This window comes from Littorina saxatilis, linkage group LG15, assembly GCF_037325665.1.
Source record: "Littorina saxatilis isolate snail1 linkage group LG15, US_GU_Lsax_2.0, whole genome shotgun sequence".
In the NCBI taxonomy this organism is placed as follows: domain Eukaryota; kingdom Metazoa; phylum Mollusca; class Gastropoda; order Littorinimorpha; family Littorinidae; genus Littorina; species Littorina saxatilis.
This window is the reverse complement of record NC_090259.1, coordinates 36,878,037-36,898,098: the sequence shown is the minus strand read 5'-3', so window position 1 is coordinate 36,898,098 and position 20,062 is coordinate 36,878,037. Positions and strand designations below refer to the sequence as shown.

Sequence of the window (20,062 nt, the reverse complement as noted above, 5' to 3'; positions counted from 1 at the left end):
TGGGTGGGTGTGTGTGTGGGTGTGTGTGCAAGGGAGAGGAGAGTGCCATGCGTTTGTTTTGAATAATAATAATAATAAAAATAATAATGATTACTTATATAGCGCGTAAACCTCGTGGTGACGAGCCCAGAGTGCTTTACACTTACACAATCATAATACAAACAAGGAAAGAGAACTAAATCCGAATAAATTCAAACATGGTCACACACACCCACACACGCACGCACACACACACACACACACACACGCACGCACACACACACACGCGCGCGCACACACACAATCTTTCTTTCGTCATTGTCAATGTTCAGGTAACCCGCAATGTCATTCCATGTACGCATACGTTATTCTAGTACAACACACACAGGCACTTACACATCCTCATGAACGCCACACTTTAGTAGATAATACACGTGGCAGCGCCGATGACTCACCGATCATGGGATCTCCTTCAGAGGTCTAACTTAAACATGTGTGTTTTGAGGGCTGTTCTAAAGGCAGATGGTGACTGGGAATCCCTAATGCTCCGGGGGATTTTCTCCCAGACAAGAGGTCCCTGGTACTTGAAGGATCTCTCAAATCCATAGTTAGTTGATTTTCTGTTTCTTTTTGGTTTACTAAGTACATTGGTATCTGTTGCAGAGCGAAGAGAGGAGAGGTTTGAATATTTTGATAACATCTCGGAGAGATAAGCAGGTCCTGTACCATGAAAGAAAGAGAAACAAATGCATGCAATTTTGTATTGAATACGACTTCTTACAGGCAGCCAGTGAAGGGATCTCAAAACAGGTGTGATGTGGTGTCTTTTAGGGGTCTTTGTGATTAATCTAGCGGAGTTGTTCTGTACTTTCTGCAGTTTTTCAATGAGATAGTCAAATGAACCAGAAAGAAGGGCATTTCCGTAATCTAGCCTTGAAAGAACGAGAGAGCAAATGAGGGTTTTTGTAGCATCGGAAGAAAGGCAGTGGCGGATGGAGCTAATTTTTCTCAGTTCATAGTAGGCATTTCTACAGACAGTGGAGACTTGTTGTTTGAAGCAGAGAGTTTCGTCGAAGATGACACCGAGGTTTCGTACTTGAGAAGCCAACTGAATATCAGTTCCAGCTATAGAGATTTGGGCAGGAAGGGATGGTTCTTTTTTAAGAGAAGGGGGTACAACTAGCATGATCTCGGTCTTGTCGTCATTAAGTTTCAATTTATTTTCGGTCATCCACAATTTCAAGTCAGAGATGCAGTTCTTAGTTGTCTCGATTGTGTTGGGGAGGTCAGTAATAGGGCCAGATTTTTGTAACTGAGTGTCATCAGCAAAGCTTTCATAGGAAACAGAGTGGCGAGAGATGACATTAGATATTGGTTTCGTGTACATGATGAATAGCACCGGGCCAAGTACAGATCCTTGGGGGACACCGAAAGTCAATGGGGATGGAGCAGATTGGAAGCCGTCAATGGAGACTATCTGAGAGCGGTCTGTGAGGTAGGACTTAAACCAAGCTAAGGCAGTGTGGCAAATACCAAAAGAATTGTGAAGTCTTGTCAGGAGAACGGAGTGGTCAATAGTGTCAAATGCTGCCGAGAGATCTAATAGAGAAAGGACAGACACATGCTTTTGATCGAGAGCTAAGAGAAGGTCATTTGCAACTTTGATGAGCGGTTTCTGTTGAGTGGCCAGCCCTATACGCGGACTGATGGTCGAGGAGCTTGTTCTGGGTGAGGTGCCCAATGATCTGAGAGAGAACTATCTTTTCAAGTAATTTCGAGAAAAAAGGAAGATTTGAGACGGGTCTGAAGTTTTTTAGGCAGTTAGGGTCTAGGGAAGGTTTTTTAAGCAGAGGGCGGACTACCGCCGATTTGTATACAGATGGGAAGATCCCGGTGGCCAGCGAGTCATTGACGATACCGGTAATGCATGGAACTAGCGCATCAATACACTGGTTGAGAATGCACGAGGGCAATGGGTCAAGCTCACATGTCTTACGGTTGGATTCAGCAATTTTTTCTCTGACAAAACATTCTGACACATGGTGAAAACCCGAGAAAGATGTTCCTGAGAATTTTTTCTCTGTGAATTTGCTGGTGGTAGAGGTTAGCTGAGAGTCAAGTTCTTCTCGTATTGTCTGTACTTTAATTCTAAAGTAATCGGAAAATTCACAGGGTAGACGACTTGGAGTGTATATGGTCAGGAGAGGACAGCTTTTCTCTTTACCAAGCAGACAATTTGTGACAGAATACAGCTGCTTCATAGTCTTAGCTGCGAGTACCTGGGCTGAGTTATATGCAGTTTTGGCAGCTTCAACAAAGCGATTAACCTGGTGTTTAGCTCTGTTAAAAATCTCTGTGTCGATGTACGTGCTCGACGGTCGCAGCATGCGGCGTTCAGCTCTGCGTCGCTCCTGCTTCAGTGGCCGCAGCTCATCAGCGACAGCGCTATACCATTCACATGAAGACCGCGACGACACCTTGCGACGTCTTGGCGGGGCATGCGAATCTAGAGCATCTTTGAGATACTGGTCGAGTTGATGAGCGGCGGGATGGACGGAAGAGTTGATGGAGGCCAGCATGTCCTCTGTCAGGGCAGCAACATCAACAGCGGCGATATTCCTTCTCATGACGAAGGTAGGGTGATGTTCAGGTTTAGGGAGAAATAAGTCCAGTACAGCACAGTAGTGATCCGAGGGTAGAGTGTAATCCATAGTGAAAGACTTGATGATCGATTCATCATCTCGGCAAACAACCCAATCCAAGGTGTGTCCGTTGCGCTGTGTTGGAACGGTGATGGTTTGGGAGAGTTTGAATACGTTGAGAATATCCCACATATCCTCAGTGAGGGGATGGCGCGCATCATCGAACCAGACGTTGACGTCACCGACGATGAGCAATTTGCCCCTAAGCCCATTGCAGTACTCCAGAAAATCCGGGAACTCGTTTTTAAACTGCTTGTTCTTACGGCTAGGTGGGGGGCGGTAGATGACGAAGAGGTGAAGGGTGTCAGATGAAAGGACAAGAGTCAGCTCAACGAGCTCAAAAGACGGGTGGGGGAAGTTGAAGTCTGTTTTTGGTTTGATGTTAGGGAGAAGGGATTCCTTGATGATAATTGCAATCCCACCTCCTACGCGCCCTTCCCAAGAGTAAGGCAGCGTTTTGTAGCCGGGGGGTGTTAAGTCCTTGATCTTAGCGTTAGCTCCTTTATGGGGGAGCCACGATTCAGTAATGCAAAAGATATCCGTGTCGTTGTCCATTATAAAAGCGTTGATTGGGGCGCTGGTCTCTTTATTTGCTGCTGACTGAGCGTTAAAAACACAGACAAAGATTTTCAGATTGCTTTATGTTGCAAGGCACACGGACAAGATTGCCGTGATTTACAGTTGAATGGCGCGTATGGTAAGACGAGTGAGGGAGGAAAGGAGCATGGATGTCGTCAGTACGATTGAGAGCTGGGGCGGAAAGAGGTAGGACAGTATGACGTCTACTTTCTTTTTTGTGCTCTTCTTCTGAATAGAAAGGAAAAAACATTACACCACCCACATTCTCTCCATGAGACCCTTTTATTGAATAGATTTTGTAAAAACAAACTTTATTTCAAAGTCCAAGTCATTTCATTCAGATGCAAAAGGAAACAGACACCAAGCACCAGCAGTTTCATGCAAAACATGCTATTCTCTGTTGGGAGCAAACAAAGAATCTAATTAGTACATGTACCACAGCTTGACTGATTATTACAAGCAAAACAGTTGTCTACCTTGTCATCCAAGCAAATCAGCAGCCTGAGCAGGTGCTTATCAAAAAGAAATTTCCACTGGATCATGAAATAGCGACACCTTCTCAGAAAATGTCAAGCTTTATGAGCAGAAGTTTGCAAATGAAGGCAAGAAAATGCATGCACATTATCAGAGAGTTAACATCTAAAGGGTGGACATGAACATTGTTTAACTCTCTCCGTGGACAAAAAAACCCCCTGGGCACATTATTTGTTTGTTTATTTGTTGCTTAACGTCCAGCCGACTACGCAGAGCCATATCAGGACGAGGAAGGGGGGGATGAAGGGGGCCACTTGTCAAGCGATTCCTGTTTACAAATGCACTAACCCATTACTTGTGTCCCAGCAGGCTTTAGTAAAACTAAATTAATACCTACTGGAAGATTACCAGTTTCCAGTATGTTAAAATAGGCTTAACCTATCTACTGCTGGGCTTACATCAGAACACTAACAGATTAAACTATACATGAATCGCGAGACAAGCGGCAAGAGAAGAGATTTTTGGAAAAAATACAGGTGAATGAGCAAGAAGGCAGAAAAAAGAAAAGAATTCATGAAGAAAAAGAGAGCATGACAGGAAAGAGGAACCAAAAATCTACCTAACAGCAAACTAGAAAGCTCCTGCGGTTCCAAAAACAGGAGGGGCCTTTAATTTCATAACCGCAGTGCCCCACTGCGGGACTGGGCACATTATGAGCAGATCAAAAATTATTCATTCAAAAAGATTCATTCGCTCGGCTTCCTGGTGAGTGGGCGAAAACTGATTCCATCAAGATAATTTTTTTGTGACTACATGTATTTGTTTGCCTGTTCACTTAAAAAAAACGTTGAGTCTATATATTTGTGATTGTAACGTAATTTTGTCAATAACACCGTTCCAACAACTTGCCTTTCTTGTTTTTTGATTCTACATTATGAGCAGGCATTTGAGATGGGTCAATAGTTTTTCAATGGGTGCCCCCTTTCAAGTGAGGAAGCCAAGATTTGCAGGAGGGAGAGTTTGGATAATTATCTTAATCAAGGGGTGGGGTGTGGTGTGGTGTTAGGATGAAAAATAGCAATAGTCCTCGAAGGAACAAAAGTAAATGTTGCACAGCAACGCCTTGCACCATACATATCATTAGCATCAATTATAATACTGGAATGGAATCAAATGAATAATATTTACACTCATAAATTAAATAAACACACAGCAGCAAGGGATTTCTGTTGTCTCTGGCCATGACAGTACACTTGAATGGTAGCAATGTTAGCATACAGCGATTGACGAATTCTGGAAATAACTTGTCAGGTGTGTATGGGTTGTGACAGAGTGAATACCCTTGCTTTTAGTGGGACAAACAAACCACAGGTCAGTCACTAACTAGGGGTGTGTCTGAAAGACGTGAACAAGGAGCTTGCGTGGATTGTTTGACCCACTAAAAGCAAGGGTATTCACTCTTTCACAACTGATACAAACCTGACAGAGTTATTTCGGAACATGGTCTGTTCCTGTCTGACATGTGCTAGAACCATCAGTCTCAAATTTGGCTGGACAGAAATACAGTGGCACCTGCCATGACCACACACCCTGAGGACCAGCCAGAATTGTGGTGCCGTGACCACACGCCCTGAGGACCAGCCACAATTGCAGGTGGCCTGTGGTGCCATGACCACACACCCTGAGGATCAGCCACAATTGCAGGTGGCCTGTGGTGCCATGACCACACCCCATGAGGACCAGCCAGAATTGCAGGTGGCCTGTGGTGCCATGACCACACACCCTGAGGACCAGCCACAATTGCAGGTGGCCTGTGGTGCCATGACCACACACCCTGAGGACCAGCCACAATTGCAGGTGGCCTGTGGTGACATGACCACACACCCTGAGGACCAGCCACAATTGCAGGTGGCCTGTGGTGACATGACCACATACCCTGAGGACCAGCCAGAATTGCAGGTGGCCTGTGGTGACATGACCACACACCCTGAGGACCAGCCACAATTGCAGGTGGCCTGTGGTGCCATGACCACACACCCTGAGGACCAGCCACAATTGCAGGTGGCCTGTGGTGACATGACCACACACCCTGAGGACCAGCCAGAATTGTAGGTGGCCTGTGGTGACATGACAGGTATATTTTGGATCACATAAACAGACACAGGGACAAAATAAGGTGTCCTTTCTAAGGAGGTGTTCTCTCACTGGAAGGTCCCCACATCCCAGGTACAACTGTATACCACTAAATGTATACAGAGGAACCCGCCTTTTAAGGCCTTCAAAAATCGGAGAAAATCAGGTCTTAAAAAGAGACTTAAAATTGAGGTCAATTTACAGAGCTTATGAAGAGATAAGCTAAAAAAGCAAGGTCTTAAAATGGAAGAATTAGTCTTAAATTGGGGGGTCTTAAAAGGCGTGTTTGACAGTACCACATGTTAACACTACAGTGGAATTCCTGTTTTAAGACACAGCTTTCTTTCTTTCTTTATTTGGTGTTTAACGTCGTTTTCAACCGTTCAAGGTTATATCGCGACGGGGAAAGGGGGGAGATGGGATAGAGCCACTTGTTAATTGTTTCTTGTTCACAAAAGCACTAATCAAAAAATTGCTCCAGGGTTAAGACACAGCGCCCTTCACATTCTAATTCAAATTAGCATGCTCAACCTCACTGTACAACCCGCTATCCGTCGGAAGACTGCCGTCAGAAGAATAAGGGGCATCGTCTTCATTAAATGTATCACTATATATACTGTTTTTGTACGGACCTAATTGCGTAATTCAAATTAGCATGCTCAATTTTACTTTACACCCCTGTAGGAAACCAGTCATAACGTCCACAAGTCAAAACGTCCACATGCTCATGGTCAAAACGTCCACAAGTCAATTGGTCATACTAAGAAAACACGTATACTTTCATTTGTTGATATCCCTTTCTTTCTTTCTTTATTTGGTGTATAACGTCGTTTTCAACCACGAAGGTTATATCGCGACGGGGAAAGGGGGGAGATGGGATAGAGCCACTTGTTCTTGTTCACAAAAGCACTAATAAAAAAATTGCTCCAGGGGCTTGCAATGTAGTACAATATATTACCTTACTGGGAGAATGCAAGTTTCCAGTACAAAGGACTTAACATTTCTTACATACTGCTTGACTAAAATCTTTACAAACATTGACTATATTCTATACAAGAAACACTTAACAAGGGTAAAAGGAGAAACAGAATCCGTTTGTCGCCTCTTACGTCATGCTGGGGAGCATCTGGTAAATTCTTCCCCCTAACCCGCGGGGGGTTGATATCCCTTGTTCTTAGTATGAATAAGGACAATTTATTTTGAAAGTGTTGAACATTTTTCTTGTTTAAATTCATGTTGTCTTTATAATAATTTGCTACAATAAAATATTCATGAAAAGATAACTGACTTAAGACTTTTCAGAAAAAAAGCTTTATGCGAAACTCAAGCATACACAATCGCTGTTTTTTTCTTCTTCTACTTCTTGTTCTTTTTTTTTTCTTTTCGTCTTCTTCTTTTTCTTTCTTTTTCATCTTCTTGTTCTTTTATTTTCTTGTTTGTGTTCTTTTTCGTCTTCTTCTTCTTATTATTATTATTATTGGTGTTTGAACGGACAAACGCATGAAATGAGAACTAGAAACAGAAAGTAAAATATTATTATTTCTAACCACAAACTTCACCCATCTTTCTATCTTTTACGTCTAAACAAACTCCCAAAATAAACCACTTTTACTGCAACTCGAGAATTGGCAAGATAGGTCTTCCATCGACTCAGCTGGCTACACAATGTCAATGGTCAATCACACATTCACACACTGGGACATATTTATGGACGTTTTCACCTGTGGACGTTTTTGCTTGTGGACGTTCTGACCAAATGTGGACGTTCTCACCTGTGGACGTTTTTGCTTGTGGACGTTCTCACCTGTGGACGTTTTAACTTGTGGATGTTATGACCGGTAAGCCCCCTGTACACCCCTCCACCATCTGTGATAACGTCAGAAGAACATGGGGCATTGTCCTCATTAAATGTATCACTATTTATAATGGCTTTTGTACTGATCCTGGGAAAATTGCGTATTTTCTAATTCAAATTAGCATGCTCCACTTTGCTGTAGACCCCACTATCCGTGGTCAGATTGCTGTTGGAGGAATGCGAAGCATTGTCTTCGCTGTCTGTGTACATCATGGCACGAGAGGCCGCCAACCCCTGGGGGCCGTCCGACGACTGGGATGTTGTGTCAGTTTGCTGCTCCCTGACGCCAGCTTTCTTTTCCTTCTTTTTCTTTCCCCTCACTTCTCCACCCTTTTTTGGCAGCGTGGGACTGTTAGCTTTGGCTTTTGAAGACTCCGCACAGAGTTTGGAGTCCGACGGACATGCAGGGGCCGGGGAATTGCGCGAAGCTGTCTTGGAAGACGTCGACTCTTCGATCGATGCGGATTTTATGAACTGGCCGGAGGTCAGCATGCTTCCTCGGCCACTGTCTTTGCTCTGGCGGGACATTCTCCGGGGTTCCTCATACCTCTCCGGTAATGCTCCGCCCCCCTCCCTCTCTCCCGTCCCCTTTGCTTCTTCTTTTCCACTGGAAGTTTCCGCTTTGGGCGATTGACTCTCCTCTCTGGCTGGAGACGATGTCTGAGATGAGGGGCCTCCTCCCCCCGCCCCTGGGGACTGACCCCGGTCCTTGTCGCGGTTGCGGGACGCCCGGAGCTGGGAGGAGACGAGTTTCTGCTGGAGACAGTCGTTCTCCGCCTGGAGCTTGAGCACCTGGGCGTCCACCTGCTGGTTGATGTGGAGCATGCTGCGGTACTTCTCATCCACCGCCTGGTGGAATCAAACAATCACAGAATTGAACTGAACTTTATTTTACAAGGATCAAGATTTAAGGCTGGGCCTTTTCTTAAAATCTGTCCTTGGGACGAATACACACACACACACACACACACACACACACAAACCAACGCTATCAATTTAAACTGAAACATAAACACTAAAGAAGTAAAAAATTAAAATACAAACACCAATATACACACGTTACAGATAATGATGATGATGATGACAATGATGATGATGACGATGATACAGTCAGAACAATGATAAGCACAAGCCAAAATGTTGCACAAGAAAATGCTTCACACTTTTCCCCAAAGACAGAATCTGATCCTCCTCAAAATGCATTACAATAGAACCCCCTTCTTAAGACTCCCCAAGACTCCCCAATTTAAGACGTTTCCCTTTTTTTTAAGACTACTTTCTCAGATGTGTGAATAGCCTCTGTTCATTGACCTCCATTTTAAGACTCCCTCCCTTTTTAAGACCTGATTTTCTCAGATTTGTGAAGGTGGAAGAAGGGGTCCCCATTGTATGATAAATGGTTGAAGAAGGGGTCCCCATTGTATGATAAATGGTTGAAGAAGGTCCCCATTGTATGATAAATGGTTGAAGGGGTCCCCATTGTATGATAAATGGTTGAAGAAGGGGTCCCCATTGTATGATAAATGGTTGAAGAAGGGGTCCCCATTGTATGATAAATGGTCGAAGAAGGGGTCCCCATTGTATGATAAATGGTCGAAGAAGGGGTCCCCATTGTATGATAAATGGTCGAAGAAGGGGTCCCCATTGTATGATAACAAGTCCACAACAATGATCAGCACAGACTACAGTGTTGTACAGGGCGACCCCTTTGCCTCTAAGACAGAATGTAAGAAAAGGCCCAGCCTCTAAATCTTAATCCTTGAAAAATTAAGTTCAGTTCAGTGTTCTCTGAACATGCACACACACACAAGTCATGCTTATTCCTCTCTCTCCCTCACACACACACATGCACACACACACACTAACACACACATAACCACACACACAACCACACACTAACACACACACAGCCTCTCTTTCTCCCTTTCATTTTCTCACTTCCCCACCTGAAGCTCCTCAGCATGTTTGGCCTTGGCTTCCTCGAAGGTGTTTCTCACTTCTCCCATCACCACATCCTGCACACACACAACACCCCATCAATAGCATTGTAATACAAGTGAGCATAATATGTTCGTAATGTGCGTGTGTGTGTCATTGTTTGTGCGTGTGCATGCATGCGTGCGAGCATGTGTGTGTTGGGTGCATGTGTGAGTGCATACCTGTGTATGTGTGCGTGCGTGCTGCATTCTTGTAACAGACGATGTTCAGAGATAACTCTGGCAGGATTTTCAAGCTCTGTGGCAGAGTTGTGCTTTCAAATAGTGAAGCAAGGAAGTCAAAATTACGTAACGCTGCTAACCGGCTGTAGACCAACCATTGCAGAATTACTATTACGTACACATACAACATACACATCACAGTTAGTTGTTCACCATGATGGCGGGTCAAAGCCGTTCAGCGGCATGTTGTCATTTCGACTTGTTTGCCTCACTGTAAGGGGCACAACTCTGCCACAGCGCTTGAAAATCCTGAGACTTTTTTCCTAAAAATGTCTATTGCTTGCTAGAGTGTGGAAATTTTAGACTTTGAGTAAAAGCATAGCAATTGCTGCTGCAATATAGCATGCTACGCTGAAAGTATTACAGTTGGCAGCTCTGGTCTATCGACCTCAGCGAAATGTCCCCATCAGGAAAGGACACCTGTAGTGAAGGGACGCTTGCCTAACTACAAGTGTCCTCTAAAGACATGTATCACTGTACGAAAGCGGACAAACACTCAAGTCCTTAATGGCTCAAAACCGTAGGACTTTTAATATTAATTTTAACGTATCACTGTACCTTCGACTTGGAGAACTCATCAAGGTCCATGAGTCTGCACTGTGTTGCTTCCAGCGTCAGGGTCAGGCGCATGTTTTCTCTCTTCACCCCTGCAAGCAAATGTGGGTGTTTAATTATCATCAAAAATCCAGAACATGCTTTTCCCTCTTACAAAATGAATAAACACATTTGCTCAACACCTCACATCTTACTAGCAGCAAATTGATATTGTAATTCAATCAAACTGGGTTTAGAATGTAACAGATTCTGTGATTGGCCAGATTATTGGTGTTAATTTCTGTTGAACACCAAAAATTTGCTCATTTAACACCTGCTGGCGAAGCGCATTGATACAACCTCAACTAGTCTTGGTTAGCCTTGAGGGTCTATTTCTACTCGGAAACACAGAAGGTCGGGAGATACCTTTCCCCTGCCCTTCCCTCAATCCCCCCCCCCCCCCCCCGCTCCCCCTTCCCCTAACTTTCCCAAAGCCGTTTACCTTTGATCTCCACCTTGAGGGAATATGGGAGCATCTCGAAGCCCAGGACAGAGTTCTTGGGTCCCACTCATTGCTGATGCTAAAGCTGATTCTTCATTCTTTCTTCCTCCCATCCCATCAATCCGCCCCCCCACCCCCCCCAACTTCCCCAAAGCTGTTTACCTTTGCTTTCAGCCTTGAGGGCATGGATGAGCATCTCAGAGGCCAGGACGGAGTTCTCATGTACCACTCCCATTCCTCTCCCTTACCTTTCATCTCGGCCTTGAGGGCATGGATGAGCATCTCAGAGGCCAGGACGGAGTTCTTGTGTACCACTCCCATTCCTCTCCCTTACCTTTCATCTCGGCCTTGAGGGCATGGATGAGCATCTCAGAGGCCAGGACGGAGTTCTTGTGTACCACTCCCCCCCTCTCCCTATCCCCCCTCTCCCTTACCTTTCATCTCGGCCTTGAGGGCATGGATGAGCATCTTGGAGGCCAGGCCTGAGTTCTTGTGTACCACTCCCCCCCTCTCCCTATCCCCCCTCTCCCTTACCTTTCATCTCGGCCTTGAGGGCATGGATGAGCATCTTGGAGGCCAGGCCTGAGTTCTTGTGTACCACTCCCCCCCTCTCCCTATCCCCCCTCTCCCTTACCTTTCATCTCGGCCTTGAGGGCATGGATGAGCATCTTGGAGGCCAGGCCTGAGTTCTTGTGTACCACTCCCCCCCTCTCCCTATCCCCCCTCTCCCTTACCTTTCATCTCGGCCTTGAGGGCATGGATGAGCATCTCGGAGGCCAGGACGGAGTTCTCCTGCCCCATGCGTTGCTGTTGCTGGAGGTGGTTCTGCAGCCGGTCCTGGGCCTCACCCATCAGCAGCATCTCCTTCTGCAGCTGTATCACCTGCACCACACACCACTCTCCATCATCTCAAGACATTTACAGCAGCTGTATCACCTGCACCACACACCACTCTCCATCACCTCAAGACATTTACACTTCTTATTCTTCTGCGTTCATGGGCTGAAACTCCCACGTACACTTGTGTTTTTTTGAATGAGTGGGTTTTAATTTGTATGGCTGTTTTTACCCCGCCATTCAGGCAGCCATACGCCGATTTATGGGGAAGCATGCTTGGTATTTTTGTGTTTCTATAACCCACCGGACTCTGACATGGATTACAAGATCTTTTCTGTGCGCACTTTGTCTTGTGCTTGAGTAAACACATGAAGGGGGATAAGGCACTAGCAGGTCTGCATATAAGTTGACCTGGGAGATGGGAAAAATGTCCACCCCTAACCCCTCAGGTGAGGCCGGGATTCAAACCCACGACCTTACGCTTGGGAGGCCGGCGTCTTATCCACTAGGCTACTGTGCCCATCAGATTTAAACTGAAAATGGAGTGTCTCATTTTTGACTAGCAGAGCTACAACACTAACACTAACACTGCACATGACGATAGAACTGAAAGAAAGGAAGCAAAATTGAATTGGTCCCAAATAGCCAAATAGTTTGAAGGAACAGGAAAACCCAACAACTAACCAACAAACCTGCCATGAAAGGACACGCATAGTATTAGCCAAAAGTGTCCCTACATTGCAGGTGGCCTTTCTAACTGTGGAGGGGGTGGGGGGGGGGGGGGCGAGGGGGGTGGATTGTTTGTTTGTTTGTTTGTTTGCTTAACGCCCAGCCGACCACGAAGGGCCATATCAGGGCGGTGCTGCTTCGACATATAACGTGCGCCACACACAAGACAGAAGTCGCAGCACAGGCTTCATGTCTCACCCAGTCACATTATTCTGACACCGGACCAACAAGTCCTAGCACTAACCCCATAATGCCAGACGCCAGGCGGAGCAGACACTAGATTGCCAATTTTAAAGTCTTAGGTATGACCCGGCCGGGGTTCGAACCCACGACCTCCCGATCACGGAGCGGACGCCTTACGAGGGGGGTGGTGGTTGTGACTCACACTGCAGATACCACTGTATAACAAAATGTATTTTTTACAAGTAAAATGACTATTTCTAAGAATACTCACCTCAATTTAACTAATAGGAGTTACCTTACTTACGAGTGCTAGACTGAGAAGCGTCCTATGTTACCAGTACTAGACTGTAAACAAGGTCGCTAACTCTAGATTTCCGTCGGTATACCATTTAGGGGAGTAGTCTCCCTTTGTCGGTAGTACCCCTCTGCGCATGTGCCAATGCCCATAATCCCCAGTTTCAATTCGAAGCTATTAAGTCAATAGCGGGGTTGGTGGGAGGGTCTCTGGTTAAATTGAGGTGAGTATTCTTAGAAATAGTCATTTTACTTGTAAAAAATACATATTTCTTTCGAATACATCACCTCAATTTAACTAATAGGAGAATAGATAACAGGCTGGAGGGTTGACTTTCGATCGGTAATCTAGTGTCACCTCACCCGACTCAGCCCATTTGTCCGGAATCCCCCCTGTAAAATCGGGGGAAGAAAAGGATAGATCATCGGACTGAGAAGCAAGAAATCCTGAGTCGGGCGAGTGGCAAGTTGCATTGTTGCCACTGTGTCAACTTGCTCCAGAAAGGGACAATCGAAAGAAAGTCCCACCTGTCAATGTAGAGCTGGTTTCTACTCGATGGTCGTTACTATTCCTCTGATCACTTGTCTTTATCAATGTTGGGTTATGGTTATGACTTGCCATTATGCGCCTTGAGCGACCCAACTCCCCAGCAACGTAAAGTTCTGCAGGTGGATCAGGTGAACGACCTAAAAGATGAGGAATGGTCAGAGATAACAATTCCTCTAATACCTTGAACTTATCACCAAGGTGCGTCTCTGCGACTGATCCTCCATTTAAGGGAGATTGACAGAGTTTCCAGAGATCCTGTAGAATTCTGGTCTGAGGCACCACTTTCCATGGCAAACAATTGTGCCAGTCGCATGAATGAATATATATATCCTCTCTGAATTTACCTCTCTAATGAGGATGGTAGGCACAGATACCAGTGTAAATTCAGGCTGACTTAGCTGTTCCTCCTGCGTGACAGGAAGTAAGCGCAAGTGCGCTCAGCAGTACGGTCACTGTCTGCACCTTTCCTGTGCCTGTCTCAACGAATGTGGGGGCTATAAGCCTACCCTTAATGGTTAAAGGTACCATTTGTCCTAGAATAGCAAGTGAAAGACAGCCAGCTGTATTGCCTTTACCCAAGGGGAAAACCTGCTTCTTACTTTGAAATTCCACACTTATAGCGTGAGGGGGTCCCCAGTGACCATGGGCATCTCTGAGCCCTTATTGGCTGAATGACCGCTCTTGTCTTACTCAAGAGGGTGCCATGCCTGGCATGCAACTCACTGAGAGGTCCCATTTGTGATTTCAGCAGGACCGTTTTCTGGCTTGATCAGCCAGGTCCTTGATCTAGGTTTTCTGTAAACATGGTTGTAGGTGGCATCTGCTGGGTTGTCTGCCCAGCATAGGTTTTGTGGGTTCTGGGACACTCCAGATTTCTATAGAGCTCACAAGTTCTTAGATGACTATGCAGTGATGTTCTCCGGCCTATGGCCGAAGGTGCACTATCTTGGGCTGATGCAAAGTTCTGCCCCCTGGTAGTTGAACTCACAAAGATGTCTTATGTTGTGATCTCAGTAGTACTTCTGCCTAGATCACCCAAGTCCATATCTGGATTTTCAGTAGGCGTGGCTGCGGGCGGCAAGTGTTGCATTGTCTGACCAGCATAGCTTTGTGAGCTCTGGGGCACTTCAGCTGTTTGTGGAGCTGAGCTCTAGGGTGACTATGCAGAGTTGTTTTCAGGCCCCTGCCTGAGGCAGGAGGTGTACTCTCTTGGTCTGATGCATAGTTCTGACTTGACAAAGGTCTTAGTCAGCACCCGAGTTGCCACGTTTCTTGCCCAAAAAACGACGCGTAGCCGTAGACTGGGAGTGAGTGAGATAGGCTGGTGTGGTATTCCTGGCTCCAGCTAGGATCTCACTGTGTCTCTACCTCAGGCTCTTCGAGCGAGGGAGAAAAGGCTGGTGTGGTATTCCTGGCTCCAGCTAGGATCTCACTGTGTCTCTACCTCAAGCTCTTAGAGTGACACAACTTATACTCACCCAATAACCTTGTGTCACCGTAGACTGGGAGCGAGGGAGATAGCCTTGTGTGGTATTCCTAGCTCCTGCTAGGATCTCACTGTGTCTCTTTCCTCCAGCTCCTTTAGCTTTTGAGTCCAGGCATCTGAGAGTCTACATATGGATGGGATGGACACATTCACCCACTGTCAAAGGTATTGCCGCACTCATTATGCCTTTCGGGGGAGGAATACCTCTAGGTCTTATCTCTGTGGTCCAGGGATCTTAGAGCGCCAGTTGTAAGAGGCAAACGAAGCTTGTCCAATTCAAGGTTCGGTTGGAAGGGGTGGCTGAGCCTTCCCAAATCCAAGTGTGTCTGTGGCCGTACCCAATACCCCTAAAGGTAGAGGAAGCTCTTCTTGTTCCAGGAAAATTTGACTCAATGATGGAGGGACGTATGGTTTACCCAGTCCAAGATGTCTGGCAGCACTAATCAATCCGCATGGGCTGAGAGGTCCTCCTTGATCTATGAAATCTGGCCCATGGATCTCATAGTGCGGATGGCTGGCCAAACCTCAGACTATCTCTCAGTGTCCTTCCTGGAAAGTCCATGGAAAAACGGGCGGAGTCACCTCGGGAGACATTCCCTCTTTAGTCAAGTCTGTCCGTCTCTGAAGCATGACGTAGGTTGAGTGCTGTCCCTGTTGAAGGGTTTTGCCTTGACTTGGTTTGTTTGTTTGCTTAACGCCCAGCCGACCACGAAGCGCCATATCAGGGCGGTTCTTGACTTGGTCCAAGGAAGATAACCATGAGGTTTTGTAGCCTAAGGACTGCCTGACCCTGGGGTAGGTTGTCTTCCAAAAGCTGCTGATCATCTCAGGGGCACCTGCCCAGTGATCTTAAACGGCCCATCCCTTCTCTAGGACGTCTACTGTCGTCTCTCCTGTTGATGCTTCTGCCAGAGTTGTTACCATTATCAGTCGAGATGTGACCTGTTACAGGTGTCGGACATCCTCTGTTGAGTGTCGACTGTACAATCTGACATTTCTATCATCATCCCCTGGCTGATGCGGGTGTCAGATGACATTCAGGAAGAAGGGGCAACTCTTACAAGTTGTTACGCTGGGTCCGTCCACAGGTCATGAAAGCAATCTGTACTTGACGTTCTCAGAGCACTTCTTCCCCCGTCTCTGCGTTATCTCCAACAGCTCCCCGCCTTGTGATGTAGCCTGAACATGCTCACCCGTGTTGCCCGACGCTTGTATGGCAAGATTCTTGGGCCTGTTACCCTGTTGAACAAGCTCCACTCCAAGTGTGAGTGATCTTCAGAGTCGTTTCCTCAGGCAAATGTCTTGAGACACTTTGATTCCTCTTATCTTGGTGCGCAGTGTCTGTCTTGTAGCTGTGTATCCGAAGGAGACATCTAGAGACCTCAAGAGCTTGCAGTATGCATGGAAACTGATGTGACTACCATACCCTGTTCAGTTGTCCACCGCTGTTTGACTGGTGATCTGTATGCAGATTGCAGGTGCCATCTTGTTACTGGTAGGGCGGCTCCCCGGTGTGAAGGTTGTAGCCTCTAACCATTAGCTCTCCATTCCATGTGATGAAGATAACTAGGAGGCTCTAGGCATTCTCCTCACACTCCCAGACTTCTGTGTAGCCGGGCACTGCTGAATATGGTCAGGCGTGAAGTGTTGGTCTAGTTCCAAGAGCGTTAAACATTAGGTCTTCCTCAGTCCGTCAGGAGGTGGTAGACAGGCAATGGGGGGCGGGAGCTGTCCTTCCGGTGCTGAAGCATCGCTACAGGCAGTTTGCAGCACTGAATACTGGTAGTCAAAATGCATGAAGCCACCATCATGATGGGGAACCCTGGCAAAGATAGTGGTGGGAGGGGCCCAGTTCTGTCAACAGCCGTGTTTCGGGGTCACCTCAAGGGAGAGGTTGCAGACGAGGCTGTAGCTACCTCAGGGAGATTCTACTCATGTTACGCCCAGTGGACGTCTTGCCTGACAGCTGGAGGGTCTGTCATAAGCTGTCGCAACGATCCTGGGAGTTATCAGGGCGAAAAGGAAGCCTGTCTCTTCCTGTGCTTACTGGAGGTATTCCCCCAGAGCGCCCGACATTGTCTGTTTGGTAATGTCTACGTATATATAAATACATGTCAATATGACTTAATTCCCCCTCGTACTGATAACGGCATGGTTGTGCCAAGAGTTTATCCAGTACCTTTCTCATGAGAGTAGCCGCTCTGTCTAGGAGGCATAGTTAATTGTGTGTTGTAACAACATCCGTTCAGCAAATATGTTATATTTTCCATAATATGAAATGATAAACATTGTATCCCTTGTATGAACCTGACTAGAGCCAGTGTTATTTAAGGGCGGCCTCTTATTGTTAGGTCCTGTTGTCTACTTCTGAGAACCTAGTCGTAGGATTAGGTGACAACAGTAGAGATGTGGCCTTGTTAAAGGTCAGAGGCTTAGGTTTTGCCTACGAACCAGGAATAAGTAGAGGCATGACAACATTATAGGAAACTCACCTGTGAGTATTATTCAGAGCCTTGCTCGATCTTGCATGTTGTGAAAACTCAGCTGAGTGTAATACTCATGTGTTAACAACCAAGTTTATTCATGCCCCTAAGGCATGGTTTCAACTGTATATTATTCATAACATGTCATTCAAGTGTAATGTACATCAACTGTGCACTGGAACAGAACATAAGTATATATGTGTGCCTGTTCTAATTGAATTTGAAGAGCTGTCTCCTGGCACTGTGGTATCAACAGATTTTAGCTGAGTGTAAATCTCAAAGTGTAAACACTTGAGTTTAACCATAAGTTAAATCTTTTACCACTCAGATAGCTGATTTAAACACTCCATGAAAATGGAATTTGTAACATCAACTGACTTCTTTGATACCCTTTGCCAAGAAAAAAAGGATTATATCCCAATAAAGGTGTCCCATCTGTGTTTGCATACACTTTAATTCTTCCTTGTCAATTTTTTTTTTTTTAATATATATTTACTCATATATAATGTGTATGTATGCACGCATACAAGTTTACAAGTTAATCAAGTTAAGTTGGCAAGGAAAGTATTCTTTATCCAATTTGAAGAAGTACCACCACGTGGTCTCTGTGAGTCCACCATGATCATCTGATAAAAATACCAAAACCATAATCTGCCAACCGCAGAAAACACCGTTTCCCAGAAACATAGGAGAGAGAATTACTTGCCTTTCTCTGAGAGTAAAGGAAGTTCCCTCCGTAATATTCCCGGAGGCGCATGTCTCAATCTCAGTGTTTGGTTTTCTTTCCAAGCGGGCGAGGTTTGTTGTTATTCTTCGATACAACCCGCTTTCAGTTCTATCAGCGTTCAAGCGTACTGCGGTCCGTATCTACGCTGCCCGCAAAAGTCATCGCAGTTTGTAATGACCGAAGTATTCATACGCCGTATGTAACATTCGCGGGCGCTCTGTGCCTTCAGTTCAATCAGCGTTCAAGCGTACTGCGTTCCGTATCTACGCTGCCCGCAAGAGTCATCGCAGTTTGTAATGACAGAAGTATTCATACGCCGTATGTAACCTTCGCGGGCGCTCGGTACTTTGTACGCCTAAAAATTCGGATCAGAAATGCGCTTCCGGTCGGGATAACGCACCTGGTAAACCTCGCTGTTGTCGATAAAAAGCTGTTAAAACGCAAAAAACTTCTGGGTAATTTCGAAGTTGAAGGTCTTGTTCGTATTCCTACATTGATGTGTAGGGTGACCTGCCGTTGCTTTCCATTGAAAGCTGCAAGGTAAGTTATCGTTCGCGGAGTTCTATTGCGCCAATGAAACCGGTCCAACCGCTGTAAATATCTGTTCGACATTCGTAACGACTGAGTAAAGAATAGTTGTCGTTCAATTGCATGTTCACTAGTTTTAAAAGACAAGTAACGGAGCCTGTTAGGCTCTGTGTGTCAACAAGGTATCATTGATGATTGAAGTACCTTCTACTTATGACCAAGTAACTTTGTTACATTTTTAAGCCGTTTCACTTTCATTTTCACGGTTCGTTACGTTGTTCAACGTGATGAATCATTGAATGTATACGGGCGTAGTAATCGCCCTTAAAAAGGAAAGCCCAAACCGTGATTGAAGGTGAAAGTTGTAGTTCCTGTGAAGGAAGTCTTCTTAGACGGGAAAGGTCTAAATACACGTCTAGCTCCCCGTAGCAAGAAATTGAAACTGGGGATTATGGGCATTGGCACATGCGCAGAGGGGTACTACCGACAAAGGGAGACTACTCCCCTAAATGGTATACCGACGGAAATCTAGAGTTAGCGACCTTGTTTACAGTCTAGTACTGGTAACATAGGACGCTTCTCAGTCTAGCACTCGTAAGTAAGGTAACTCCTATTAGTTAAATTGAGGTGATGTATTCGAAAGAAATACAGGTACTCCTCAAATGTGACATGAAGACAAGGGTTGAGTGCATTCCGCTAACTTGCGCTGCATAAAAGAAGAAGGAACAAACATGCCATGAAAGAAAAAGAGAAAAGAAGAAAGACGGACTGAGAGAAGGAAAAAAAAGAAAAGCAGAATACCCATGTGTTACCTGACTCTTCCACTTGTGGACGGAAGCCATGTCGGAGCGCAGCATGTCGTTATATTTCTCCAGCTCAAACGACTTGGCTCTCACCTGCTGCAGCTCCTGCACAAACAACATCAACAATAGAGGAATTTTGTAAATAACTCTGTCACTGCTGCGTGACCGTTCGGCACATTTATGCCTCTTGAAGCTCAGACAAATATTTCGACTTCTGCTGTTGGCCACACGTGCTTGAAGTAAACAAGCAAGGAGAGAGGAGAGAAATCGGTCCAAACATTATGCATTGCTCTCGGGGAAAGTGCGATTCTGAGAGTCGATACCCTGCGCGCGTACGTAACATCAGTTTCTTTCCATTTGTGAAACGTCAGTGATTAGCAAGAGGGTGTGTCTCCAACACGTGTACAGGAACCGTGTGATGTTTGTCCGAGTAAAGCAAGGGCACTCACTCTTTCACAACCAATA

General features: G+C 45.7%; 1 protein-coding gene across 3 annotated transcripts in view; it reads right to left on the bottom strand.

Moving 5' to 3' along the window:
• Positions 1-3,550: 3,550 nt before the first annotated feature.
• LOC138949227 (hamartin-like) overlaps positions 3,551-20,062 on the bottom strand; it is a 55,075-nt gene continuing 38,563 nt past the window's right edge. For 2 of the 3 annotated variants that reach the window (XM_070320994.1, XM_070320995.1), the window contains exons 18-23: positions 19,607-19,702; positions 11,712-11,859; positions 10,500-10,588; positions 9,669-9,737; positions 4,437-8,571; positions 3,551-3,952 (exon numbers count right to left, since the gene is read on the bottom strand). In XM_070320994.1, the coding sequence (XP_070177095.1) occupies positions 7,831-8,571; positions 9,669-9,737; positions 10,500-10,588; positions 11,712-11,859; positions 19,607-19,702 (1,143 nt within the window). In that variant the 3' untranslated portion in view covers positions 3,551-3,952; positions 4,437-7,830. The remainder of the gene's footprint in view (positions 3,953-4,436; positions 8,572-9,668; positions 9,738-10,499; positions 10,589-11,711; positions 11,860-19,606; positions 19,703-20,062) is intronic. The other variant, XM_070320996.1, reaches the window with a different exon arrangement.